The sequence below is a fragment of the Apiospora phragmitis genome (assembly GCF_038363925.1).
Source record: "Apiospora phragmitis strain CBS 135458 chromosome Unknown utg000011l:1.0-3236445.0:1.0-3240683.0, whole genome shotgun sequence".
Taxonomy (NCBI): Eukaryota; Fungi; Ascomycota; class Sordariomycetes; order Amphisphaeriales; family Apiosporaceae; genus Apiospora; species Apiospora phragmitis.
Window position 1 is genome coordinate 585964 of NW_027117411.1, and position 27675 is coordinate 613638.

Consider the following 27675-nt stretch of genomic DNA (forward strand, 5'->3'; position numbering starts at 1 on the left):
CAATCAGTGTGTTTTGTATTTCAGGTAGTTCCAAGAGATTGGATTCAACATTCTTCAACCATCCTCCTACCTACCTCCTAGGTACGCAAGTAGAGAGTAGCCTTAGTCACGCTCATGTTACAAACAAGGAAGGACCTCAATCCTCTCCAACAAATTAGCAATTCACAAGAACTGTCCGACGTTTACGATGTAGATATCAAGCTCGGGCTCAACCTAACACACCTTACTCTTTGCGATTCGCGAAGAGGGTCACTTACCCATCTTCACCTACCAGGTCAGGTCACGTGGACGTGGCCCCAAAAAACGTCCTTTCCACGGATTCCACCTCCATCAGCCACGCCGACGCGTGCGCCCCAAGCCCGCCGAACGCGATCGAGGCAAGTCCACTCCGGCGCAATTCGCATTACTGGATTGGCAGATACGATCGAAGCACGACAAGACAAAAGAGTAACTGGAAATGATGCGACACTCCATATTTCAGTCCACATTCCAGTCTTTTCTTTGACCACTCCAACCAATCCCCCAAAACGGCATCCCAACCCATCAACTTGGTGCTGTGCGCTGGGCCGGTTGCTGTTACATGTCTTGAGTTCGCTCGAGTTGCCTGGGTGGAGGAAGTCTTGAGCAGTCTCCCAAGCAGTCTAGCCTTTGTGCCATTTGAAGCTGCATTGTCTCTGCCGCGTCCGGCAAACTGGCACCAATGGGCATGCTTTTCTGAACGCACCATCGTATTGTCTGTTTCCGGGGGTGCTGGGACAATCATCAAGGCCATTTAGAGCTACCCTAGTCAGCATTGTCAAAGCATTCATCTAGTCCGTCAGAACCACCAACAATAGTTCTCAATCACCAACTCAAGGGGGGCTACCATCAAGTCCTTTCCTATTCTCTTGCACATCTACGAAGCTGTATATGATTATAGGATTTGAACCACACCCGACGAATTGGTAAGAAATGGCTTTTCTTTTGGTTCTGAACCCGGTTAGGCTGTATCACTTATTCACTTGTACACCAGCTCAGCCACTTTGTCTTCTACATCTGCTGACCTAGGGGATAGGACCTGGCTGTTTTTTATAGCGGCCATCGTGTGCACAAGATGCCTCCCAAAGCCAATAACAACAGGCCTACCCGGCGTGGTACACGCAGCAGCACCCATGCTGGAGATTTTACACCAGCGGGATCCAATGGCAGACACCCTAGCGTTGTGAGTCGTGCCGCTGAGGAGGCTGAATCACGGAACCGAGGTGAGAAGGTCATTGATGCAATTATGAACATCCGCCAGACAAACCCTACCGGCTTGTCCGCTGCTCATGCGAGCGCAGTCTACGGGAAGAACACATACTCAGTGGAGCCTGGCCGTTCCTCAGACTCGAAAGCCTTCAAGGCGGTCGATGAGGCTGCTGATGATGAGGAATTTGAAGCGCAGATCTTCGGGACAAAAAAGAAACAAAAGACGGCCATGGGTCACTCAAGCTCTAACGATCTTCGGAAGGCTATGTCCGATGCTGTCGCAGATATGACTACACACAAAACGAATGAGGATAATGACCATACTGACTTAAGTCATGTAGATACGGCTGGCGCTGCTTTCGACCCGAACTCGCCCGCACTAACGGAGTATGATGACTTCGGCGACGATTGGGGAGAACCGTACAAATGGGCAAGAGCCCGTGAGAGGACCACTCGGTGTTGTCAGACCCCCATTTAGACCCTAACAGGCCACCACATCTTTCTGGCAATAGGAATAACTATCCAGGTCAGACAGTGGACCGAAACTCTGCTGCGTTTGTTGGTCAAGGCAACACCACTTACAACGGATTGCGGCCTCCTTCGGAACCTCCTTCGTCTCTTAGAAGCAAATACGGAATCCCCACCGGGCGTGCTTCTTCCGAACCTTACTCTCCGGGGCGTCCTGACACATCAAGGAGTTTCATTCAGGAGAGTGACTTGTACGGGGATGCATCAGTTCATACACCAGCTCCCATCTCGGTTACTACAGGGAAATATCGACCTTCGCCGCTCGGAAAGTCCACTGGGGTGACCGATAATACAGACCCTGCAAGCGTGAGCTCTCCGGGCGAGCCAAACAAGCAGCCGTTCGGACAAACCGCCCAGCCCAAGTCGCCGGCTCAGCCAAAACCAACCACAGCGTGGAACAAGAAACGACCGGAAAGCCTGGGTCAAGAGAACACACGCAAACCAATTGTTGGTCCTCATGCACCACATATTCCGCACCTCGGTGAACAACTATCGCCTCCACCTTCGTTAGGCTTTGAGGTTGGGACTACAGATGGCGGTAGCTTCCAGAAGACTACAGACAGCGGTAGCTTCCAGAAGACTACAGACATCGGTAGCTTGAAAAAGACTACAGACAGCGGTAGCTTGAAGAAAAATGAAGAGCCATACAGGGAGCCAGAGGAGGTGACCGAGCTTCGTAATCGAATGCGATACCAATCGCACCCACAAGTCCGTGGCCTCAATGGTGTGCCTGTGCTTACGACAGAATATAACACCGGAAGAGCAGAAGGAGGTTTCCGAGCTACGACGCCGTATGCAGAATCCGAATCTGGCGTCTGCTGCCTGAGACAAAGCTTCGCGTCCGCTCCCTCAAGATCCATTGCCGACTTCTCAACAACCCGTGTCATCGACAACAGTGCCTCAACCTTTTGGCATCGGCCCGCCGGAGAAGATTACGCCTGGAGTCTCAAAAACAGCGCCGGTAAAAACGCCGGTCTCGCCGGTTTCGCAGGGTGTTCAAAAGCCGACCTCACCAGTGCAGGAAAGCACTCTACATGGAAGAAAGCCTGTACGTGTGCCTAGTACGTCCACGCGTGCTGGTTCTGTACGTGGGTCGGATGCAGGTATTCCGGGTACCCCGACCCCTATCACTTCGACTCGCTCCTGGTGGCAATTACCTCAAATTCTGTGGCCTATCCCACTCGATGTTCTCAAGGACTTCCTCAAGATGTTCTTGATGTTTGGTGGGACGGTTTTGGCGCTCATGTTCTGCATCCAACTCGCATCGAAAGCTTCAGAGATTCAACTCCAAGACTACACGCCCCATTCTGGTATGTCGTGGAATTTCTGGCCTAGTGTCAAAGATAGCTTTGCAGGGCTCATCCCAACTATGCGGAATCCGCTGCCGTCACTTGGAGATGCCGATTCCCGACGCCTGGTCGATCGTCTGAACAGGTTCGAGTCCAGATTAGGTCAACTAGGAAAGACGATTGCGGAATTCCCATCAAAGTGTTACTTGAAGGTCGACAAGAAAGGCAAAACACATGTGCCCGAAGATTTTTGGCATGCCGTTAAGGATCGCATTCAAGCCGAAATGGGCACAACGGTCAATTACCGTGATGATGGTGGAGAACTGCCTCCGCACTTTTGGGCTTCCTTCAAGCGTATCTTGGATGGTGAAAAGACAACGACAGGCGTGGGCACGCCGGGAGCTTCGGGAGCACCTTGTAATATGGATGATGTCGACGCGCTTGTGGAGAAAAAGCTTCTCAGCGGATGGGAATCGTGGCTCCGTCAAAACAGCGAGACTGTGTCGAAGATCCTAGGTCCCAACATGGCCAACGAAGTACCCGCGAAGACGGAAAAGGAACTCAAGGCCCACTTGGAAAAATTGGTCAAATCTGGTGGCGACACCCTAGTCGTGTCGAAAGAACAGTTTGCGAAGCAAGTCCAGAAGGAACTCGAGACACACCGGAAAGAATTCCAGGCAGAGTTGCGCGAAATCACGGAGCGGAACGAGAAGATCTCACAGGCACTTAACGATGCTCAAAACAACCCCCCTGAGGGCATGTCGCGCCTAGAAATCAAGAACCTCGTCGACCAGTGGGCCAAGAAGGCCGTCGCGGACGCCAAGTTCGAGGCAATGGCCCAGACTGGCATCAAGTCGCGCCTCGATGATCATTTGGCCAGCCAGGTGAACTTCTTCGGCACCGGCTCTGGTGCGGTGATTGATCCGACCTACACCTCCCCCATGTGGAAGATCCCGCCCAAGCCGCTGAAGAGCAAGGCGTGGCTGCAAAAGGATGGGTACAAGCCGCAGCCGGCCCTGGTTGCGCTCCAGCACTGGACCGACGAAGGCCAGTGCTTCTGCACCGGCAATGACCGAAACACCCTGAGCGTCCTCCTCAGCCGCGACATCACCCCGCAGCACCTGGTCGTCGAGCACATCCTGCCCGGCGCCACGCTGGACCCCGAGGCCATGCCCCGCGAGATCGAGGTCTGGGCCTACTTCGAGGAGCTGACGCTGCGGTCGACCGTCAGCGCCTGGAGCGCCGCGCAGTTCCCCGACACGCCCGAGGAGAAGACGCTGAACCAGGGCTTCGTCAAGGTCGGCCACTTCGTCTACCGCCACCAGAACGCGGGCGACCGGCGCGGCATGCAGCTGTTCAAGCTCAGCTCCGAGCTCGCGGGCTTCGACGCCGTCACGCACCACGTCGTCATCCGGGCCGTCAGCAACTACGGCGCGGACCACACCTGCTTCTACCGCCTGCGGCTGTTTGGCGATGTCATCCAGGAGGAGATGGACAATGAGAAGAAGCGTGCTTGAGAGTCGATTACGTGCGCCAAGCTAGGCCAGGGCGTTCAGTACTAATATCCCGGTGGGCGTAGTAAAGTAGGTATGTATTCTGCAGCAGCATTTTAGGGGGGTTCGGCAGTCACTTCAGAGTTGGGTACATGATCAGAAGCTGGGAGTTATATGTGGTCAATTGAGTCGGCTTATAAGGCGTGAACCCTATAACAACAGGAGTTTCCTGAGCAGGCGTGGGGGACACTGCAGATAACTACAAGGACTGTATGGACGGAACGGAAGGGGATGATACCATCATAGTTTCTGGGTGTAGTTTATTTCATCGTCAATCCGTTCTTTCTTTTCGTTTTACTTCCGACATTGCCGTCTCTTTTCTCCTAGTGACTTCTCCGAGTGACTATGCGGCTTTCGAACCCTCTAGGGTACTTACTGCCTTAGATTTCTTGTAATTAGAGATTCCCTGGGAATTCTATACGAAACGCCTGACTACTTGAGTATATGAGATGCGAATGTTGGTCTATACTCTATTCCAGAGAGTTTGGCCCAATATAGGGCTTATTGCTATCGTGAATTTCACTGCTTTGTCTTGTGTTGGTTTTGATCTCAGGCTTATCTCCCTGTTCCCGGGCTGCTCATGCCTTTCGGGGGCACGCTCGGTGTTCCAAAGGAGGAATGTCATGTCTCAGCCACACGGGCGCCAATGCCATCCTATCCTACCGGTCGCGTCCTAGCCTCTCCTCGTCGTCGTCCATGAGCTCGTAGGCCGGCCGGAACCCATTCTTCCTCTCTTCTTCTGTGCTGCCTCTCCGCAAAGCCGGATTTGGGTGCGTGTCGTCGGTTCCGCCGAGCGACGTGTAGCCCTTATCGTAAAGCGGACAGTAGGGGATGTCTAGAGCCCTAATGAACTATTGTCCGTTGGCAGCAAACGAGTAAAATTAGCCAACCGTCTTGACCTTGAGAGATTCTTTGGTGGGGAAGGGAAGGGAAGGGAGGGGAGAAGAAGAAAAGCGAGAGGAACTTACGCCCCAAACTTCCCGGTAGTGCCAGTCGATGACGGGGTGCACGCGCATGAAGCGCGGCCAGTCGGGATCCGTCTCGTCGAAGAAGCCGAGGGCGGCGCCGTGGGGGTCGGTCCGGCGCGTGCCGACGAATACGGCCTTGACGCGCGGGCGCTCGACCAGGTACTCGGCCAGGGCGGCCTTCATGGGCTGGTCCGAGGTCGCGAGGTCGAGGTGGTACGTCGCCGTCGTCTCGGCCACGAAGGCGTCCACCTCAGCGAAGGGCCGCGGGGGCCGGATGTAGAGCGCCTGCAGGGCGGGGGGAACCGCGCGGCCAGCGAGTTGGAGGACGGCGCCGTCCTTGTTGTTGTGTGGTTTTTTGGTTGTTGTTGTGAGGAGGAGGAAGGGGGGTGTTGGAAGGGGAAATGCGCCGGTAATGAGGCCAGGATCAGGACCAGCAGTACGAGGCAGTCTTTGCCGCCGTTGTAGGCTATGAGGAGCTCGTCGGGTCTGCAGTATAGGAAACGGTGTTAGCACCTTGGTGGTTGTCGTCGTCAATTGCGCGTGTCAGATGCTTACGTACCGATACCGCTTGAGCGCATCCTCGATGACGGATTGCGCGATGCGCACCTGGGCCTGCACGCCCTTGAGCACCTTGTCGTCGGTTTGTGTGTCGAGAAAGTTGTCCAGCTTGCTCCTCAGCTGCAGGCAGAGCTGCTGCATGTCGGCCGCGTCACCCATGGGGCGGGTTTTCGGTCGTCGTCGCCTTGGGTGTCGTCCTGTTTTGTGTCGTTCTTGTGGTTGTTGGGGCCCCACGTCAGCGTCGGTGGCAGCGGTTGTTGGTGGTTGGCGGGGAATTGGGGGTAGGGGATTATGTTTTCAGAATCAGGCTTCCCATAGTTTCGAGAGCATTTGTTTATGTATATATATATATATATATATATGTATATGTAGGTAGGGTATTAACGGGGACGGGGACGAAAACGGGACAGATCATAGCGAGTCTCCAGGCTGACCGAAATAACACGAGGGGTCCCCAAGCATCAGCATAAGGATAGGTGGTCCTCGGCACATTCACTGACAGTCTGCGGGGCCCGAAATCGCAACGGCCGAACCCGCCACTTGTGTCAGCGACCCTTCACTCTGGTTCAGCCGAGTTCTGGCCACTACCACAGCATTTGACTTTAAACCAAAGGTGCCACAGGATGCAGACACCAACTGGAAATAGTTTCATTCATTTCTGGGTGTGACTATTTGAGAAGCACTCAGCGACAGAAAGAAAGTCCGAGTTCGAATTGTTACTCCGCCAAGTCCGCATTCTTGGCATTCTAATAATAAGCTGACTGCCTCGTTGCCTCACTGCCTCTTTTGTCCTATTTTCTACAGTTAAGGTGCATCCACAACTACAACACCCATTATCCATAATGCGATGCAATATCAGTCTTGTCCTATATAGCCTTTGCTAGTGTTCTCCAGTGTTCTCCAGATTTCATCCCCCATTCTATTCTCCCAACTAACCTAGTACCTATACCCACCCACCCGACTCCTGAACATGCCCTCGGGGTCCACGCTCCGCTGCAGCGCCCGGAACGTCTCGTACCCGCAATAGCTGCGCAGGACATCCTGGTCCGACATGGCGTCATTCATGAACAACGGCATGTAGGCCGCAGTGCCAGCAGCTTTCTGGTCTTGGTCCTCCTCCAGCCCCAGACCCGCCAGTGCGTTCCACGCCGGCAGCCTGCCCTCGAGCCACTGGGTCATCTCGGCGGCCAGCGCCCGCACCGCCGCGTCGTCGCGCGCCCGGTGCCACATGCACTGCAGGTTGAGCACGACGCGGTCCGGGTCCGCCGCGCTGAGGCCCATGGCGTTGCCCCCGCCTGCTCGCTGCGCCGCCCCACGGCCGCCGGCAGCGGCTGGAACTCGACCGAGCACTGGCTGGGGAAGTGCCACAGCCGGTCGAGGTAGCCGCCCAGCATGGTGCGGCGCCACTGCGTCGCGATCTCGTCGTAGAGGCGGGGGTGGCTGGGGATCGCGGGAAGCGTGAAGGTCTGGGTGGGGGTTATTTATTGTCAGCTTGGGGAATCACATCCCCTTGGTGGGTGCGGTGAGATAATAGGGGTGGGTTGACTTACCCGGAACAAGACGCGGCCTCTGATCCATTTTGCCAGGAAACCATTTGCCCAAAGCTATGTTTTTTTTCGATGTTCATGTCAGTCTGTACGTACGCACAGACAGGGAATTCATGATGGTGCTGGCGAAAACTCACTATGGAAGAGTATTTCTTGGTGGACGTCACGTCAACCGTGGCCGGGATTTTGAGCATCTCTGCAAACGGCCCGGTCGAGGGCGGATCCTCTCCATCGTAGAAGAAGAAGACCGTGTATACGCCCAAGTTCTTGAACATGAAGAAGTCGGCAAAGATGATGGCGGCTTTGGGGTCCTCGGCGCCGGCGATGGTGAAATTATGCAACGCCGTTTGCAGCTGGTCCCATCGACTTCGACGGTAAATCCTCACTCCGCCCCAGGTCCTGCCCATTGGACGGGTCTTCATCGTAAACTGGGTGATGATTCCTGATTAAGGGGTAGCCTCTCTGGTCAATAAACCTTCATTCAGGCTTGTAACTACTCCTGCCAGTTAGTCGACAGGAAGGCTACACGTACCGAATTGGTTTCCCCCGCCTCTCATGGCCACGGCCAAGTCCGGATGCGTCTCTTGCGTGATGTTGACGATGGTCCCGTTCGCCATGACCGTCTCCCATGCGACAATGCTCTGGTTGAGACAGTAAGCTTTAAGGTCAAGAGAGGGGTGTAATACGCCAACCCACATCTGCGGCTAGACCGTGCTGTGCACTCAGAAACGACAGTCCTCCCTGGAGTAAGTATCCCCCAACTCCCACTATTCCGAGCCGTCCCCCGACGACTGTGACGCCGTGGGGCTCCAAAGCCCCTATCACGTCGTTCCACTCGCCCCCTATTGTAGAATCTTCAGTTTAGCAATTTGAGTTTGCCTGTTAAGGAATATGCCTTCTTTTGTGCTCTAGGAAGAGCTCGGTGTATCTCAAAGGCATATTTCGCAGGCGGTAGAGGGTTCGACAAAATAGGAAATGCAGGCCAGTTACGCTCAAAAAGGAAAGGAGAAAAGTCGCACACCGACTCACCAGGCTTCACGTACGCGACGCCCTTCTCCGCGTCGTACCGTACGCCCTCCAAGTGGCGCAGCGCGACGAGCACGCCGCCGTCGACGCTGGCGTGGCCCGGGTTGGGGTCGTGGCCGCCGCTCTTGACGGCGAACCGGACCGACGTGTGGTTTTTGTTGCCGTTGCCGTTCAGCACCCGGACCACGGCGGCGACCTGCGCCGCCGTGACGGGATGCACCACGCACGCCGGCCGCAGGTCCGCCAGCGACTTGCTCCAGTAGTGATTTAGCTCCGCCCAGTAGGCCGCGTCGCCCGGGAAGTACGTCCTTTGGGACGGGAGGAGGGCGGTGTGAATGTCTCTGCAGGCTTCCACCGCCTCGGGCGAGTAAGAAGGGCGTGGGACATGTCGGGACCCCAGAAGAGGAAGCAGTAGCCTTGCCGCAAGCAGAGCCGCGCAGAGGCTGAGCAAAATCAGCGTCTGAGGAAAGCGCCTGGCTATAGCATGCCGTTTGTTGTTGTGCCTCAGCCTCCGGCGGCTACCAGGGCTACCATCGCCCTTGTCGTCGTAGGTATTGATCCTGTTGTGGTCCATGAAGTGTATACTTATTCTCTCGTCCATGAAGTTCTAGAATACCTGGAATATGTAGAACAGCCACTTGGCTGTATTCATAACATATAAACTTCGATCAATAGTTGGTGATTCCACAGCGCGGCCTTTTAATCATATAGAAGACGTTTGAGGGTTCTATGACCTATCAACGAAGATACCAATAAACGCGTGTTCGGCTTGGATGTTTCCTCTGTCATGGGACTTTGTTGTTCTGTCGCGTACAGATGTACGGCTGGGCGTAACGTGCGATAGTAGCCGTACGTATGGGGGAAGTAGGTAAGTATTAGAGTTACAACCCAGGCAGGTCTTTTGTACTTCATATACCGGAATTGTGATATGCGATGTGTAGTCGTATGTGCTCCAGCGGCTGTACTACGCCGGCATGAGTAGATCAGATGTGATCGGACGGCTATCAACCACATTATGCGACGGTGTTCGCGATTTGCGGATTCGGAACCAGACCATTCAACCTCTGGCAATACCGCAATGATAGAAGCAGTCAGCAGAGCGAGGCATTCTCGCGTGATCATTTTCGTTAGTACCTACGAGTCCTTCTTTGCTACCTCGCTCCGGTGGCGATGACGAACAGCGACGACGACAAGGGAATCCCGAGCTGCGTTATTCACTTGGCAGAGCCAGAGACAGAAGAGTCGAACCGGTTATACTTTTGTTACGCTCCCCTGTACCTTTCGCTCGTTCGTATCCGCATGGACTAGAGTCGACGTGCTTCAACGACTAGGGCATCATGCATATATGGATAAAGAGTTCTCTTCTGTACGACTTGCTAATTGCTAAGAGACTGAGGTGGTCCCATCCGAACAAGGTAAATCTTCCGATCGGGCCGCCGCAAAGCTTTCCCCTGGCACCTGTGAGTACGAAAGCTTGAGGGATTGACCCAAACCATGGCCCACACTGCACAGCTTCTCCGTACTCGTGATCATAGATGGGGAGACCCTACAGTAGATGACCATGACTTGCGACTCATGTGCTATGTTTCATCCCCCAAATAGCGGCATTAGACGACTCTTATTCGGACTGGCTTGCGGGTTTTGCCTTCAGCATTCATTGAAACCTTAATCACATTACCACACTGTGTCTTGCAGCAAACTGCACTTGGATTGACCTCAGGTCGTATTCCGAGAAAAAGGGGCATCTGAAGGCCAAGTTTCTTGTTTACAAACAATATGGGGTAGCAACATATGTAAGAGGAGAGCGAGTAGTTAAATGTTTTGTTTTTGCCATTATTGTCTACATAGTGGCTTTGCTCATCAAAAGGTCATCAATCCGAGTCTGTCTATCCTTTATACCAGTCCAGCGCGCCAGGCAACGAATTACATAAGCACCACTTACTCCTTGGCCTCTGTCTCCGGTTGAGGCGCCTCAGCATCAGTCATCACCTCGTCCTTAGCGGGTTCAGCCTGCTTCTTGGCCTCCTCCTCGTTGGCCTTCTTGGCAGCAGCTTCAGCATCCAGCTTGGCCTGCAGTGCTTCTCGCTCAGCCTCAACCTTGTCGAAATGTCGCTGAGCGATGGGACCAGCCATGGCCCGGATTTCGTCAATCTTGGCGACGTAGACGGCCTTGGTGGCGTCCTCGCCATCCTCATACAGCCAATCCTAAAACACCGTTAGTACATGACTCTTCTGGTCGCAGCACGATGAATCAACTTACCTCAGTCTCTGTCAGCTTGGCTCGGATCTTGTCCTTCTCGTCATCGTTGGCGAGCTCGGCGTACTGCTCGTCGAGCTTGTTTCGCATCTCGTAAATATAAGCCTCCAGCTCGTTCTTCCTCTCCTCGGTATCTGCAACAAGCTTGTCCTCCATGAGCATGGCGTTTTCCCTTCTCGGCAGCGGCAGCGAGTGCAGGCTGGTCAAGAGACGTCACACCAGCCACAATTGGCAGGTCACCCTTCCGCACTTGCTTCTTGACCTTTCGTGTCTTGGTCTTGGGGTCCTTCTTGTCGCCATCTGTCTCCATGGCCTCGGGGTCCTTCTTGTCGCCTTCCTCATCCTTGACCTCTTCCTCAACTTCTTGGTCTTCCACGTAGTATCCACTTTCAACATTCAGAACACCATGAATGTTGACTCGGGCCTTCAGCTTGCAGATCATGAACTCGGTCTTGGGGTCGGCCTTGACGCCCTTGACAGAGAAGCGGCCAATGAAAGGTTGAACCTTGCCAGGGAGAATTTCGGGCTTGGCGTACCTAGCCTCCAAGTCGAATGCTTGCTTGCGGTAGAAGGTGAGAATCTTAGTCGAGGGAAGAACATTACCCTTCTGGAACACGGTAAGACTCGTATCCTCATCCGGAATGTCTTGGTCCTTCTCCCAAGAGAACTCAATGGGTAGGAGCAGATATCCTGAACAGCGAAGTCGCGGACCTTGAAGACGGGAGAGAGGATGGCACAGCTGAAAGCGCAACCCCTGGCAATAGCCTCGTCCTGGTTCATGGTGAAGGACAGCTGCTTTCCGAAGTATGCCTGGATGCGATCCTTCAGCGCAGGAACACGCGTGCAGCCACCAACCAGCTCAATGACGTCAATGTCTTCCTTGGTCAACTTGGCCTCGGCCAGGGCCTGCTCGATAGGCTTGGTAACGCGAAGGAGCATGGGCTCGATGAGGGCCTCGAATTCCTGACGTGTGACCATGCCACTGACATCCACATCGTTCATCAGGGACTCGATGTTCATGGGAGCCTGCTGGTTGGCAGAAAGGACCTTCTTGAGCTTCTCGCAAGAAGTCTCCAACTCGAACCATAGCCTTGGGGTTGGTGGTGATGTCGATCTTGTACTTGGCCAGGAACTCTTTCTGGAAGTGGTTGACGAGGGCCAGGTTGAAATCACGGCCACCAAAGTGTCGGTCGCAAGCAGTCGACTTGACGGCGAGCTCACCCTTCTTGAAATCTATAATGGAGCATGTGTAGTCGCTGTGACCGATGTCGATGATGGCGACACGGCGGGGCTTCTCCTCGGGACCAGGCAGGTCGAGCTTGGTGATACCCCAGCCGAGAGCGGCAGCGGTGGTGTCGTTCATGAGACGAAGCATCTTCAAGCCAGCAATCTCTGAGGCGTCCATCAAGCTTCTTCTTTGGACGTCGGTGAACCAAGCGGGTACGCTCATGACGATGTCTGACACGGGCAGCTTAAGCTCGGCCTGGGCGGTCTGCTTGACCTTGCTCAGGAACATGGCAACGAGCTCGGTAGCGCTGAACTTCTCCTTCTTACCCAAGTAGGAAACCTCAGCGCCGACCTGGGCACCGCACTCGACTAGTGCGGCCGAGACATATTGCTGCTCGATCTGAACATCGGGGTCCTTAAGGCTTCGGCCGGCTAACCGCTTCAGACAGCTGACGGTGTTCTTGAGGTTGGAGATTTCTAGGCTCTTGGCCGTCTCGCCCAGGTAACGAGCTCTGGGGCCAAATCCTACGAGAGAACTAGAGTGTGAGACGGTACATGTTAGAAATGCTGGTCATGAAGTCGAGCCGTATTAGACGATAGAAGAGGGGTAAAGAACTTACGGAGTGGCTCTGTTGGACACTTCATTGGTAATCTACATGATCAGTTAGTACGCAGTCGCAAATGTAGTCGTATCGAGGTGTTAGAAGGGGTGAGGTGGTGGGCGCAGGTGGTGCACGCCCGACAAGCAGGCAGGCAGGCAGGCTTCTACTTACGACATCAACACCCCGATTCCTCGCAACAGCGATGACGGTGTTGAGGGTACCGAAGTCGACACCAACGACGCTCATCTTTGCTTAAATATGACGGTCAAATGCACAAGCAGAAGAGTAGAGGAAAGTCGGTTCAGAGAACGGATCTTGTGTTTCTTTGCTGGGAGTCGGCGCAGTAGCAGGGGGAAAATGAAGGAACTACAACTTGGATGTTGGTGATTGATAGACCGGGTCGTAAAAAAAGTTGGCGCTCGTCTGGATGCTGCCCGAGTTTGTTCGCAAATGTGCTGTGTTTATTGATCGGATTGCGTTTTTGGTGGGGGTGGGGGAAGAGTCTTTTGGTGCACTTTCTACTCTACTAACCACGTCTTTCCCGGCTTTGCGACAGGCGTGGGCGGGTCGAGTAAGTAATAGGACACAGTCTTCCCCTCCTCTAAGCACACCCCTACGCCCCAGGGGGGGGTGCAGGGTCTATTTTGAGCCTTCCTGCACAATCCAGAACTTTCCAACCTGGCAACGCCGCAACGGATCGCAACCATCCTAGCTGGCCAACCACAGCCCAGTAGTACGTACATAGTACAATGGCCCTGTGCCTGGCCTGCCCGCTCTTCAGCCCATCGCAGCCCATCGCAGCCCATCGCAGCCCATCGCAACCCATCGTTCTCGCTCGGCCAAGCCAGAAAATACTGACAGAGGGACAGCCAATTGTCAGGCTGCCCAGGTGGACGAGCAAAGACTCAAGAGAGAGGCGACCCTGACACCAGTCGAGTTTTTCATGGTTCCATTTTTAGCCCACTGCCATTATATCATAGCCGGATTTGCATGACTACCACTTACTAGGTGACCAGGCCAGCTAGCGGCCCAGGGCACTTGGCATATCGTAAATCTGCCCCGCCAAGCCCAGTTCCGCTGGTTGTGTTGTCATAAGAACTACCAATACCAGAAACCGAGCCAGCCTTACCGCCCGCACCGAATTGGAAATGCCCAAACGCATAGTCAACGATGTGTAAAGGGAATTGGCTTTTACGTGATACTGGTTCTATTTTACTTGAGCTGTTACCTCGGGCCTTGACTGTTGCGCTTGGCACCTCTGCCTTTGTCTGTTTCCGGCGTCGACTTAGGTAATCGACTCGGCTGCTGCTTCACTGTGTATGAACATATTCATCCTCGCCAGGTAGGAACAGAAAAAGGATGCTGCAGCTACCCTGGGGGTCGAGTCAGTGTTATCGGAAACCCCACTACGCAAACCCGCCTTGACCGCCCTGGCCGTGCCCCACGATGTTATATTCCCACTGGACCACTGATATCATACATAGATTGTGATTTTATTGATATCTAGGTCCTGGTTCCCCGTGAACAGCTGCGCATGAGTTGTCTTGAAGATGTTAGGAAAGGGACAGTCGTCTTGAGCGTACAAATTACACACAAGACTCGTCAAGGCCCTGAGTGGCCTGTGAGTACATAATATCCAGACTGTGGATTTCTCCACCCTACCTAGTCTACGATTTGTTTCTTATCTGCCCAAGATGGCTCGACTCCGCGACAGACGCTCTCATAGTCTCTGAACTTCTGTTCATCCAAGGCCAGATCAGGTGTCGTCCAGAACATCGCCCAATTCATGTCTCGAATCTTGAGCGACCCCGCCGATCGCTCATGATACCACTTGTTTACGGGGTTATCTTTTCTGCTTCTCCAGCAGACCCCGTACGGGAAACAGTCCCGTACCATTGCATTAAAGACGATATCGGCTACGCCTCCAGCACCCTGACTTTTCCTCAAGACAGCAAATTTGTCCAAGTAGGGGACTAATCTCGAGGGGTCGACGTCCCCACTTGCATCTACATCCAACGGTTTTTCCCATGTCAAGATGGCGCCGCCCTCGTACTCGCCAGCGATGATTATACCTGCAAGGTTCTCCTCGACCCGCTTAAGGTAATGCTCAACATCCAGCTTCCGGCCAAAGGAGTCATTGATTAGGTGTACAAGCCGGGGGAGGTCTACGGAGGCATCGGTGAGTCTCAATCGTGGCTCTCCTGGCCGAGGTGGTTGCCAAATCGAAACTCGAGGGTCCGGAAGGATCGTGACATGCATCCCACGCTTGGCCAGCGTCGTGCTTGAACCCAACTGAGCTGCGCCATTGGAAGACACCACAGGAGTGAACCTTCCAGACGGTAGAGACGATGACTGCGCAGGCTTATCTGTGAGAAGATTGTGTATGAGCGGGTTGAGTTTCCTACGCGTGCCCACGTACGGCCAACCAGAATCGGCCTCATCCTGGGGACGCTCATTAGCAGCATCCTGAGGCGTCGTTATAATCGCGGACGATGTGGGGGGTAAAAGTGACAGCGCCTTCCGGGCCAGCTGTGCATTCCGCAGATGGTGCTGGTTTTCCTGCATTGTTCCCGGATCGTTCGATTCTGAATGTGAGCTTGGTTCCGCAAGAGATTGAGTAACCTCTTCGTACTCTTGCTCTAGGTTCAAAAACATGTAACGGCCTGTGGCGCGATTGTGTGCGGGCACGCCTCCGACAGGATCTAGGATTATCAGCCTATACACCTCGGTAGCCTTTAGTCGTTGCATAATATGCTTCTCTTCTGTCGGCTGTCCCAGGAATTGGAGCCCTGACAGTTGTCTCGTTAGAGCCAGGACCGCGTCGTTGGCATCGACACATTTATAAGCGATGCTTTGCTCCGTTTCCCCGACCGATGGTATGACTGGGATGACATCGTCCTGCAACGACTGCAAGAGACTGCTGGAGTCGGTGACGAAGAGATCTTCGGACACATAAGGTGATGTTCCTTTACCAACAGAATCCCCTATAGTCAGTGGTGTGCCGAGAACCACAGCTCCCTCTTCATCAAAACAGTCGATCGCTTCTGCGATACGGTTGGCCTGCGTATCAATGGCATGGCGGCGTTCAGAATCGGTTCCAGTCACGCCATCGCAGTCCACGACCACAATGCTGATCAAGCCAAGCGTCTTCAAAGCGCTGAGGGACTTGGCCACTCCGAGAATCGTGCTGTTGTCTGCTTCTTGGGGAGCCCGGAACTTCACTATAGCCACATAATGTGGCTGCTGTGTCGCATCTTCGACGGTGCTTTGCGGTCCATCTTGGCCATCTTTCTGAGCGGCCTGGGATGGGTCCCTGGCTGCTGATTTTGCTATCTGTTGCTTAAAGCCAATCCTCTTTCTCTCCAATAGGGGAGCGAATTTGTTGATGTAGGCACGTGCATCGCGCTTCGTGACTGACGTTTCCAATACAGAAACCAGGAAATCCTGACGTTATCATTAGCCAAACTCAGCGACAGTTGAATGCCAATGAGGTTACCCTGTCAATGTTCTTGCGTTGCCTCTGTGCTTCTGGTATTGAAGCAAATCTCGACTTTCTAGATGCTACCGAGTTCGCAAGCCCGCCGCCACTTCGAGATGCCCCAGAGTGGTGCGGTGACTGCAGTGAGGAGCCATCGGTTATTTTGGTAGAAATCCCTCTGTGGCATGCGGGGAAGTTCGGGGTCTATTATTTTGGATCAGCCATTCTGCGGTATCGTGAAACGTGAATGAGTAATGAACAGGCACACTCACATGGAAGCTAGAACTAGCCTTCTTCAAGGCAGTCGTCCGCAAACTCATGTTGACGGTGGCATTTTCCGGAATATTCAGACAACGAGTGGAAATTGATGACTTCTTTATGAATTGGTCGTAATCCAAGCACTCAATACATGCAATGCATTCTCTGCACTTCAAGGCCGGGATCCGTGAGTAGGTTATTATTGAGTCTATCATTCAGTGGAATGCACAGTGACTCAGGATTCGCTGGATCTGATAAGAGATAGGGAAGGGGAGTCGAACTTTGACCCTCACGCCCTCCAGTGCTAAATTCGGTCCATCAGGCCGGCATCGGCCAATTGCAGATGTTTTCCATGATTGCGGGGGCGATGACATCAGTTTGCAAAGACTCTTATCTGGAAGCTGATAATGGCACTTACATGATAATTAGGTACTTATAGATTTATTATCCTGGCCTGCGAACTGATGTTTATGATTGCTGCTGAGCTGTTACTCTGATTGTTAGACCTCGAAGAGTGTGCCACCTATGGTGTGTCACCACAGATCCATGGCGTAGGAACGGGAAGTAAGCCAGGGGAGAGCCAGTCACAATTAAGCCCCAGAAATTGTCCTCCCAGCTGTAGTCTGGGGTTGTTGACTGGATGGTCCCGACCTCCTCTCTTCCCCAAGACTGACAAAATCAAAGAAAACGCCATTACGAAGGGCATGTATGGCTGCTGTAATTAAAGGCAAATATCGAATGATTAATGTTCCGATCAATAGGATGGTAATGATACTGCTCATTCACCCATATGATATCAGGGAGAAAAGTGTTGAGCAAACATGTCCTAGGTTAGGCCATACTGCAGGCTGCTAGAATCGCCTAACTTGTTACAAGCAGACAATGAGTGCAATGATATGGCATCCAGTAATCTAAGCGATGAGGGTTTCTGGCAGATGATAACGTGGGAGCGCTGAAAGTGGCAAACGCTGATACTTGTTCCTAGAAATCGCGAGATTCCTTGTGTAATGTTTTCTGTAAAGGGGTGGTGCCAGATTGAAGATCTTATGGATGCCGAGTTGGTCGGTTTCCCCACGGTTGATGTTCTGGAGAAGCCCATCGCCTGAAGCCATACCCACCCTCAGCTGTTGTCCTCTATACAAGATGGATTTCAGCCATGCAGCATGACTCATAGTTGCTATGTTAGTCGCCCTATCTAACTACATTCTGATTGACAAAGATGATGGAACACCAGTTCCGACTGATGAGCCTTACGACTATATCATCGTTGGTGCCGGCATGAGGGATTGGTCACTGCCCATCGCCTGACGCAGAACCCAAGAGGTGGGTTGTTCACAACACGAAACTGAGGCATGTGGACTCATTCTAACGAAACGAGCAGTATTAGTTTTGCTAATCGAAGCCGGGGATCTGTAAGTGACCACGAGAGAGCCCCATATCTCCGAAAGTAACTCATTACTTTAGACAGAGATGATTGAAATCAGAATGTCATGACATCTGGTGGAACCGGACTGGGCGATCTTCGTTGGTATGGCTGGACCTTAGCAAACGGCTTTAGAGACAGCAATCGGCAACCGATACATCTCCTTTGGCCAAGGGCGAGTCATCGGTACAGGTACGATTCTGAACGGCCTCTGCAGGATCCGAGGCTCCAGGGCCGATTACGACGCTTGGGAGGCTCTTGATAAATCCGGAAGGTGATGGAATAGAACATTGTCGTATTTTTAGAGGTAAGAGATCAGATGTTGCGTTGGAGACCTCTGGTCTGAGAGTTTCGATGATCTGTCTAGTCTGAGAAGTTCGCCATGAACACCAACACCGTTCAGCGAAGATTGCATATCCACAATGACTTGTCTTCTCATGGCCAAAACGCTGCGGTCCAAGTTGGATAGACACGATATTTCTAGAACCAGTGTCGTAAGCCGTCCAAGTGGCTCTCCGAAACTTCAGACTAATGTGAGAGCCAGAGAACTTGCTAGAAGGCGTTCACAAGCCTGGCACTCCTTACAGTGATGATCTGAAGGCAGCGTGGCAACTGGAGCGGACATGGTACCTAGCAGTATGTCGGCGGACAACCAGTCACCGTTTGACGTCCGTACTGCATACCTCGACCCGGCTTTGTCGCGACGTAACCTGTATTCTACGCACTGCACACCGAACCCCGGACTCCCCTTATCGTCCGAACATCGCGGTCAAGGGTGTAGTGGCAAGTCGATCTTAGCCCGTGGAAACCAAAGCACTTCCCCAATGACTGATTGTGTGTGCCTCCTAGATAGTTCGCCGAAAACTCTACGAGCTCAATCAGGGTGCACCGTGTTGTGCAACAAGGAGGTGATTCTGTTGGCTGGCGCTGTATCTTCGACTATGCTATTGCAAATTTCGCGGTTTGAATCATCGCAGCTTCTCCATGAGCTCGGCGTCGAGGTTGCAGTTAACCTGCCAGGCGTTGGACAGAACTTCCAAGGTCATCCGATGATCCAACTCGATCATGACTCTGAGCGGCGTTTTTCGTGGGTGTGTTGTCACGGCATGTGCTAATTGGTGGTAGATACTCAACTGAGATTACTACATCGAGCAAGTTTAACGGGAACGATACACTGTATTCAGCTGCGTTAGATAAATTCACGCGGAACCGAACAAATATTTATAGAGCATCAATAGATCAATTGTACTTTAGCCCCTGGACAGGCCCCTTGGTGAACACAGTGGCGTTCTCCGCGATGCGGTGGGCATTGAAAACCTCGCAACCCCTTGATCGCAGCAGCCACAGCAGCAATTCAGGCGCGCCGTTCCGAAGGCGTCCCTGTTCCTGCCACCCAGCTACGACGTGGCCCTATGCGCCGGCTACGCCGCTCGAGAGGCTTTCCTGGATCCCCTGCTGGCCGACGACCACGCGCCCGCCTTCCGAGGACATGGCGAACTCGTGTGGATAGCTTTCCGTCAGCGTCATGCAACCGTACTCGCGCGCGGCGCGGTTGCAGGCGTCTTCCCCGGGCATATTCGACAGCACCACCACGTCGCCGCCCGTAGACGCGCGAATCTACCCGCGCGTTCTGTCACACCAGGTCGACGTCGAGGTCCTCGCGCTGGCTCTGCGGGCTGTCGCCAAGCTCGTCCAGACCGCGAGCGGGACGACGGCTATGATGCCGCGCAGTAAGGGCGGCGTGGTCAACTGCTCACTGAAGGTCTATAGCACGCATAATCTCAGGGTTATGGATGCGGGCGTGATGTCGATGATACCCAGGGTTCATATCTAGGCGGCCATCTACGCGGTCGCTGAGAAGGTAAGCCAATTGTAGATTTGGCTTGGGAGAACCATACTCCCCTGGTAATACCTGCTAAAGTCTGATACCCACAGGCTGCGGACATCATGCGAATCAAGGGCTTGACGAAGTCTGGCGGCTCATTGACACCAACTGGACCACGACTGGGTGAAGGGTAAGAAACGACAGCCGAGCACATTGCTGGCTAACAGCCATTACATGACATAAATACATGTAGTGGAACACTGCTTCGGATAGAAGTGTGCCGGGGAACTCCAAGGTAATGACTTGTAACGAAGTTGTGAAGCTTCCTGTGTTCATGCTTCGACGTCGCTTTGGTCGGCAACATACCATGGGCAAATAGCTGGGTATGCTCACGTTGCCCATCTACCACGGCGCCAGGCAAGATGCAACCCAAAGTTATTAACGCTGCCCAAATCGGTCTTCACACGTACTAGAGCAGGCGAAACAGCCAGACAGCATCGTTTGGACCTACAAACAAGCTCTGCCCAATCGACCGGCGCGACGCCCTGTTCGGTCAAGTCCATTTATACAAGACGTGTAGTATCCGTAGGGCTGCATGAAGCAGCAAAATCCACCAGGCAAGGCAGTTTCGTCAACAATATCTGAGCAATCTTCTTCATAACGATGCGCGAAGCACCAGATGATGATGAAAAAAAGTTTAGATATCAAAAATTCCACTGAATACGACCCCGAAGGATAGTATAGGAAGAACGAGTGCCCCGCTGTGCAATGGAGACTGCTCAACCTGGCCCAGGGAATACATGATCTCCCCGAGCCCCAGCAAGGTAAGTATGAAGAAGAAAAAAGGGAAAGAAAAGATGAAATGGTGAGGGAGGAGTGTGATTCTTATAGCCCTTCAAAGCACTGGCTGAGAGCTGGCTGATTGTGTGTTTCGGCCTTAGCACATTGATTCACCTTAGTATCCACTTAAATCTTGCGCTTCTGAGAGCCTTAAATATTTATTGGTCAGACTTCCTCAGCCCCCCTTGCTTTGAGACCCACAGACGATCCCAAGTCTGATTACGACTGGTCAGATTTTTGAAGTGCCTAAGCCCAAGTCGGGAGGCATCTCCGGTAGCGTGCTGTTGAATCTGGGTGGGGACCCAGTGCTAGGTGGTCTGGACTCTGGAAAATCAAACACCGAACCTTATTATTATGTGCCCTCCAGCTGCTTGCCTGTGAGCCTGTTCAACAGACTCATTAGTAGTGTATGCACAAGATGGATGTGCACAATAGGTACATATGGATTAATAGAAATGATTGCATTAGAGCACTAATGGTTTTCGTACACTTGACAGACCGGTGATAATACGCCGCCATGATACATCTAAAACGACTAGGGAAGAAGATCCCATGGAATTTGCATGGGAAACGTTGCTGTCGCCTTATGGATGACGCATAGCTGCAGAGCGTTGTGGGAGTTGGCAGCGGTGGTAGGCAGACATACGCCCGTAGGAGCTCAGCGAATAAGCAGTCAAAGACGACTCGCGGCATTTCTTGCGACTTGACCATGAAACAACTACCTACCTGAGGCCGGCGCATGTTAATTGCACGCATGCTGGGTATGTATGGATCATACCCTATGGCATTTCGGTGTCTTCACCTCTTCGGTGTCTTCACCTCTTCGGTGTCTTCGAGATGGGAGTATTGGCTTCGCCAGATCGCATAACATGCCAGCAATGGGCACTTTGCGAATTGCCCTCACCGACTCATGGGACGGTATCACGTACCCATAAATTTCAAAGGGCATTTCAACTTCCAAGCCACGTCGTCTCTTGCTGTCCTATCTCTTACCGGATGAAATTGAAATGATGCATGACTACAAGATGTTTAGAGTTCTCGTACTAAACACTATCTTGAGTCAAGGGCTCACTTGACATACCAACTGGAAATCTCCAAGAGTCCAGGACTCCAGGCTGGAAAGGACTTGTGTCGTGCCCCAGATGTTTGGTTGGATGTGCTCGCCTACTTGCTGGCACTTATTACTCTCCCAGGAGTACCAGGACTCACAGCTGGAAGAAGATACGTAGAACCGTAGGAGCACTGTTGGACAACCCTAAAATGCGACGGTAATTCTTGATATTGGTCAGACTTCAGACTTTCATTATCAAACTCACGTTACCCTTGTGGCCTTTTGGCATTTGCGATGTTTTTCTCTCCAGTTGTACCTGCTGTGCTGTCTGTCCATCAGGGTCGACCACGACAGTGGTGCTTATCATCACCCCTGTGATGATGAGCATGTTCCTAAAGCCCAAGGCACTTCGTAAAACCGACACAGGGACAATGGTGAATTATTTCGAGACAGTCTTGCGACAACGTGGGGCAGCCGAGAGACGGCTCAAGTTCAACACGAGACTGAAGGTTTTCGTCTAACGAGGAAACCTAACAGCTTAACAACACGACTTGCTCATCAGAAGACTCCTATCAGAACGGACGGGAGTCTCTGACACTGTGCTTGTCTGCTTGTGAAAGGATAAGCGGACCCAGAGACACCGATAGGGGACGATTGCAGCTTGCAGGCTGGCAGTGCGGTGCGGCGTTGCGTTGCTGGGTGGAAGGGGGTTTCCTGACCGTTGTCGACGGTTTCGTCATAACATAAGATGATCTGGGTAACTCCCAATATTAATATTGCTGCCCGCTCATAACTACACGTACCTATGAATCCGACGCACTCGTGAGCAATATCCCCCAGCTGGTCCGCAACCGCTATTTGCATCAACAGGGCGATCATTATCATTCTCGCGGAGCGATTATTACCACCTCTATTTTAGAGGAACACTCCCTTTTCCATCACTCGAGCATGACGAACTCCCGGGCTCCAGCTCTTCATCAGCAGAAAAACAAAAAATAAGCCCATTTGTGTGTGGGCAACACCATCATCATTTTTTATCACTATTCCTGCAAAGCCAAACCCACAACTTGCATGGCCGAAGTTTGATTTCTGCTGTCCTCAGGCTACCACTGCTCAGGCATTCGAACATCAGTCAATCAGGATCCCGCTCGCTCTGCAGGGGTGGACCAGATGATCGACTCGAGAGTTCTTGCGCTCGAGGTGTCAAGCGGTCGCCGTACACCAAACTCATTTCAGCCTAGTCATCCCTTGAAAGCCGGCTTGTGAGTGGCCACCACTTCCCATAATCTTGCATCCGCGCGATGCCGCGAGCGCCGCTACTCGTGGATGAATCGCCCGAGGTTTTCTTATCCTAAACCCCTCGTTTCCCTTGTTGCTTGATCCTGGGCGGCTGCTCATGCCTAGTGGCTTGTTCGGAGGGTGATACAGTACGACTGCGAGTTGGCATACATACTTGCTTTGTACTTGGGGGGTCGCAAAAGTGTCACCTCCTAGCTGTCCCTTCCAGCCCAGAGCAAACCTGCAAACCTGCTGCCTGCCAGCCTGTCACTCAATCTTCCCTCTACCTACCGCCATGTTGCATCGCAACTTGATGTAAATGGAGCAAGTTTGCCTGGCTTCAACAACTTCTCACTAGAACAGAACAAGACCACACACAAAAACATATCTACGTAGGTGAGTAAGAAGGTGAATTTTTATTTTTATTTTCTGCTTTACCACTTGTCCTGCATTCCCAAGTCACAACCATAGACTTGGCTTTCTTTTCAGCACATGGCAAGCCCCCTCGTTAGTATTTTTGCTCTCTTGCTTGGTCCAAACCAAGAGAAGAGAAGCAGGAGGCGAGTTATGCCTGGGGGATGGGAACAGGGACTGTGCATCCAACAGGCGGCGCGAGCCACGCTAGCAGCCACTGACAGTTGCCATCTGAGTGGTGAGAGGCCTGCTCGCTTTCCCGCCTTCCGAATGGTAGTAGGTATTTTCACTTTCTTACAGCCCGCTGCTCCCCAATGGCACCAGGCCTAATCGGGATGCAGTACGGTTGCACCTCTTGTTTCCTTTCCTGTCTCTCAAGTGTCCAAGTCCCAGTCCCAGTCCGTCCCAGTCTGGGACAACGAGCCAGCAGCAGTCAGTCACAACCAAGTTAGGTGTGTGTTGAATCTACTTGGCGGGCTGCCCAGGCTTACCTTACCTTGCGTTACCTGCCTGTACATTACTACTGTACCTACAGGACGCCTAGGACCTAGGTAGGTCAATGGCATGCCCACGCTGTTAGAAGCTGCTGAACGCTTGGTGCTGCTGCTGCTGCAGCAGTGGGTGGTGCTGGCACACCTAGCGGTGCTTTCCCTCTTCCTCTCCTTCTCTTCTCTCACTCTTGTGTGTCTTGTCTCTCTCTCTCTTCTCGGCTGGCTCCTGCTAGGCCCAGTCAGTCCAATCCCAGTCTCCGCTTCCTAATCCCAATCTCTCGCTTCCCTCTCAGCAACGCAAGTCTTTTCCTTGCCCACCAATCCTCTCATACCCCCAGTCTCCATCTGTACTCACCTACGCCTTCTCGTCAATCCCTACTACTCTCCAAAACACACACATTTCTCTTTATTATCGTTCCAAGGCAGACTCGACGCGCCGCTGTCCCTAACGGCTTTTCCCCTTCGAATTGAAACTCTTACATGCATTCATCTCTTCCTGGATCCACCCTCGAAGTCTATTCCTCGAAAGGCGCGCAACCTTTTCCTCTCGCCCGTTCCACGTCTCAACCGAATCAGCGTTCACTCGCAACCATCCGCGATCGAAATCCAATTCTTGGGTCGGCCATCGCCACGACATTCGCGCCCGACTTGTTCTGGTGAAATCGTGTCCAGGCGACCCTGATCTATTGTCGGGCCTGCTTTATTTCGCCCGAATCCTCCGGCGCCTCGACGTGTCCTTTGTCTGTAGGATAGCGACCTTTTCGATCTCGAATCCACTGTGAGAGTATTGCCAACTTCGACCTCGAGCAGATGAGAGGGAGCACCAGCTTGTTCCGAGAGCCTTACAAGTTTAGCGCACGACTGTAGCCGACTTCCTCATTCGAGTTGGGTTTGCACTGCATTCTGTGCCTTCGTCGCGCCACTACACGACGGGCTTCGTCATGACAATCCGACTCCTCCAATAGGCTCCCCTCCCCTCCAACAACATCGACACACTCGCGACTCCTCCACCTCGCGAGGTGTACTGTTAGATTATGACAGAAAAGCTCCATCTATTACAAGCCCATATCGTGGCCCCCGAGTCAGACCACCCTCCTCAGCCCCAAGTCAACGCCTGCCTTGCTACACCATGTCCCCAGCAAGGCCGAGACGGTCGAGGAAGAACCGTACACGATCAAGTGTATCTGCGGTTTTGCTGACGATGACGGGAACACGATATACTGCGAAACATGCGATACCTGGCAGCATATTGAATGTTTCTACCCACACAATATCGAGGACGCGTACGCAGAGGACTTTGCCCATTCCTGTGCCGATTGCAAACCTCGGCCGCTTAACCCTCAGCACGCTCATGAGCGTCAGAGGCAACGGCGGACGAAGGTCAATACTGAAGAAGTGCCCGAGAGGAAAACCAAGCGACCCCCGTCCAAGACCCACAAGAAGAGATCGAAGCCGACCGATCTTCAACTGAATGGCCATAGCGGCTCAGATTCCACTATGAAACAACCCCACGAATCACATCACAAGAAATCCAAGAGCGCGCATCGGCCAAATCATTCCATCAGTTCACAGCCTGCGAAGCGCAGTCCTTCCGAGTATCAGAAGAATATTCATCCTCATGGGCATCCCCCAAGTCCTGCTACCACACCACCGGATCTTCCAGCCGATTTCGAAATCCATGAATACTCCAGTGGCTTCCTGTCTTTATACAACGACGACCGCGACATGCAAATCGTGCAGACAAACTCGTTCGCCAGCTTACCCATTTCGAATGCTCTGTCGCTCTGGACACGCGATCACGACAAGTTACGGCATGAAACCGGCTGCGAATATGACGAAGTATTTCAAAACCTTCCTGGCAACATAGATGCCGTCAAAATGACACCTGTCGTGGAGCAAAAGAAGCACATAGTGGCACCCGACACGGTCCTACATTGGCGTTATCTCACAACACCCCATGCGATTGACAAGGATATTCCCTTGATCGAGCTCAATGGTCAGATTGGAATACAGAAGGAATACTGTGAGGATCCGGGTAACCGGTGGGCGGAACTGAGCTCGCCGCTTCCATTCGTCTTCTTTCATCCTGATCTCCCCCTCTACATTGACACGCGCAAAGAAGGTTCACTTGCCCGTTATGTGCGGAGGAGTTGCAAACCCAACGCCGTGCTAGATACGTATTTGTCGGGGGGTTCCGAATACCATTTCTGGTTGGTCAGTGACCGCAACATTGCTCCGAATGAACAGATTACAATACCTTGGGATTTCCGCCTACCCAAACCCGATAGCGTTCGCATGCTGCGACTCCTTGGACTGCGCAACGAAGAAGCACATCACCAGCCGGAGTTTGATCCCAACCAGATGGAATATTACCAGCACATTGCCTCGTGGCTATACCAGATCCTTTCGGAGTATGGAGGTTGTGCGTGCGACCTTGGTCCTGAATGCGCGTTTGCTCGATTTCACCGCACTTTCATAACCAGGGCACACTCGAGGTCTGTCTCCCGGAGCAAGAAAAAGCCACGCAAACCTAAGACGCACGCTGTCTCCCCCACCAGCACCGGTAATCCTGCAAACAGCCGCGCCCCTAGTGAAGGACGCTTGGACGACGGAGGCGATAATGACTCAGGATCTTCCCGCAGCAAACCTCCAAGTCGGGACATGACTCCCGCACGACAAGGCTCTTTCGACACCTTAGGTATACTTACGGAGCCTACTGATAGGGACAAACGGAAAGTCGCTATGGTAGAAGATTCTTTTCGGCGGATGGAGCAACAGCAGCCTCCTAGGAAGAAGAAGCGTACATCTGATGGCAATACCTCCGGAACGAACAAGGCCAGAACTAGTAAATCACACAGCCAGGGACCCAATGGCCCCGGCGAGCGTCGGTACGTTGATGCTGGCACTAACCGCAGCATGTCAGGCTCTCCGTCGAGTTCTGTTTCGCCGAACACAACAAGCCGTGTCAGGCCACAATCAACGACACATCCCTGGCCTAGTCAATCTGGCCGTTCATCTGAAGGCCCTCAGCCTGAGTATCGGGATGCTTCGGTACAAACGGACCATGTGGACGGAGAATGGTTCAGCCCGCAACGCGAAGTCCCTAAACCAAAGAAGCGAATCGCGTCTTTATCCAAGCGCTTGCTCGAAAGTCGCCACCGTCTGCGTGCGGATGGCGAGGAGCGCCGAGGAAGTCTGACGGCATCTCCTACTTCCGTCACGTCGGCAATGGTAAAAATGGACCTCAATTCTCCATCGTTGAAGCAAGCCGCAAGATTCCCTTCTCCTGAAGTTGTGAAAGAGGTCAGCTTGCCAGTCGCCCCGCACCCCGCCGAAGTTGTTGCCAACACGGCCATGATTGATGCGCCGCCGGTTTCCCCTACAGACACAAGGCCGTCCCTGGTTACCACGGCGTCAAGTGCAAGTCCTGCAACCACCACAAAATCGTTCGATTTGCGAGTCCAAATGCCACCGCCTTCTATGTTCCACGTATCCAGCGTGTCAGCCTCTCCCGCAACTCCTGCATCGGCGGCTGGGAACATTATACAATCACCCTTTCCAAGCAATATGTCAAGTCCTTTCGGTCAAGCGTCACTCAACGGTACCGCTGCTCAGCCAAGCCCTGTAAAGAAGAAGCTCAGTTTGAGCGATTATACAAAGAGTCGAATGAACAAAGCGGCGGCGGCAGCAGCAGCAGCAGCAGCGAAACCGACCGAAACCTCGCTTAAGCCACCCACAGTGCCAGAGGGGTTAAAATCGCCTTCAAGCACCGATGTGGCCATGTTGGATTGCCCCACTGCCGATAAGTCTGCAGAAGCGTAATAATTACTTGGCG

General features: G+C 53.0%; 8 protein-coding genes across 8 annotated transcripts; 4 read left to right on the forward strand and 4 right to left on the reverse strand.

Moving 5' to 3' along the window:
- Positions 1 to 1093: 1093 nt before the first annotated feature.
- PG994_013008 (uncharacterized protein) lies at positions 1094 to 1705 on the forward strand (the record flags this gene model as incomplete). Its single annotated transcript, XM_066864417.1, has 1 exon — positions 1094 to 1705. The coding sequence occupies one exon, from the start codon at positions 1094 to 1096 to the stop codon at positions 1703 to 1705; it is 612 nt and encodes a 203-aa protein (XP_066709378.1).
- A 1257-nt stretch (positions 1706 to 2962) lies between these two features.
- On the forward strand, positions 2963 to 4561 carry PG994_013009 (spindle pole body-associated protein sad1; the record flags this gene model as incomplete). Its single annotated transcript, XM_066864418.1, has 1 exon — positions 2963 to 4561. One exon carries the CDS (start codon positions 2963 to 2965, stop codon positions 4559 to 4561), a length of 1599 nt encoding a protein of 532 aa, XP_066709379.1.
- A 695-nt stretch (positions 4562 to 5256) lies between these two features.
- On the reverse strand, positions 5257 to 6282 carry PG994_013010 (phosphoadenosine phosphosulfate reductase; the record flags this gene model as incomplete). Its single annotated transcript, XM_066864419.1, has 4 exons — positions 5257 to 5448; positions 5566 to 5901; positions 6006 to 6051; positions 6125 to 6282. 4 exons carry the CDS (start codon positions 6280 to 6282, stop codon positions 5257 to 5259), a joined length of 732 nt encoding a protein of 243 aa, XP_066709380.1.
- A 777-nt stretch (positions 6283 to 7059) lies between these two features.
- On the reverse strand, positions 7060 to 9270 carry PG994_013011 (uncharacterized protein; the record flags this gene model as incomplete). The annotated part of the gene is made up of 6 exons (XM_066864420.1): positions 7060 to 7614; positions 7674 to 7727; positions 7808 to 8112; positions 8203 to 8311; positions 8367 to 8512; positions 8700 to 9270. The coding sequence occupies 6 exons, from the start codon at positions 9268 to 9270 to the stop codon at positions 7060 to 7062; spliced, it is 1740 nt and encodes a 579-aa protein (XP_066709381.1).
- A 1364-nt stretch (positions 9271 to 10634) lies between these two features.
- Positions 10635 to 13028, reverse strand: PG994_013012 (heat shock protein 88; the record flags this gene model as incomplete). The annotated part of the gene is made up of 7 exons (XM_066864421.1): positions 10635 to 10901; positions 10957 to 11087; positions 11173 to 11533; positions 11650 to 11979; positions 12038 to 12716; positions 12801 to 12832; positions 12954 to 13028. The coding sequence occupies 7 exons, from the start codon at positions 13026 to 13028 to the stop codon at positions 10635 to 10637; spliced, it is 1875 nt and encodes a 624-aa protein (XP_066709382.1).
- A 1416-nt stretch (positions 13029 to 14444) lies between these two features.
- On the reverse strand, positions 14445 to 16580 carry PG994_013013 (uncharacterized protein; the record flags this gene model as incomplete). The annotated part of the gene is made up of 2 exons (XM_066864422.1): positions 14445 to 16226; positions 16533 to 16580. 2 exons carry the CDS (start codon positions 16578 to 16580, stop codon positions 14445 to 14447), a joined length of 1830 nt encoding a protein of 609 aa, XP_066709383.1.
- Positions 16581 to 18579: 1999 nt separating this feature from the next.
- Positions 18580 to 19675, forward strand: PG994_013014 (uncharacterized protein; the record flags this gene model as incomplete). Its single annotated transcript, XM_066864423.1, has 3 exons — positions 18580 to 18775; positions 18824 to 19032; positions 19283 to 19675. 3 exons carry the CDS (start codon positions 18580 to 18582, stop codon positions 19673 to 19675), a joined length of 798 nt encoding a protein of 265 aa, XP_066709384.1.
- A 5199-nt stretch (positions 19676 to 24874) lies between these two features.
- Positions 24875 to 27662, forward strand: PG994_013015 (PHD-finger domain-containing protein; the record flags this gene model as incomplete). Its single annotated transcript, XM_066864424.1, has 2 exons — positions 24875 to 24921; positions 24980 to 27662. The coding sequence occupies 2 exons, from the start codon at positions 24875 to 24877 to the stop codon at positions 27660 to 27662; spliced, it is 2730 nt and encodes a 909-aa protein (XP_066709385.1).
- Between the last annotated feature and the right edge of the window lie 13 nt (positions 27663 to 27675).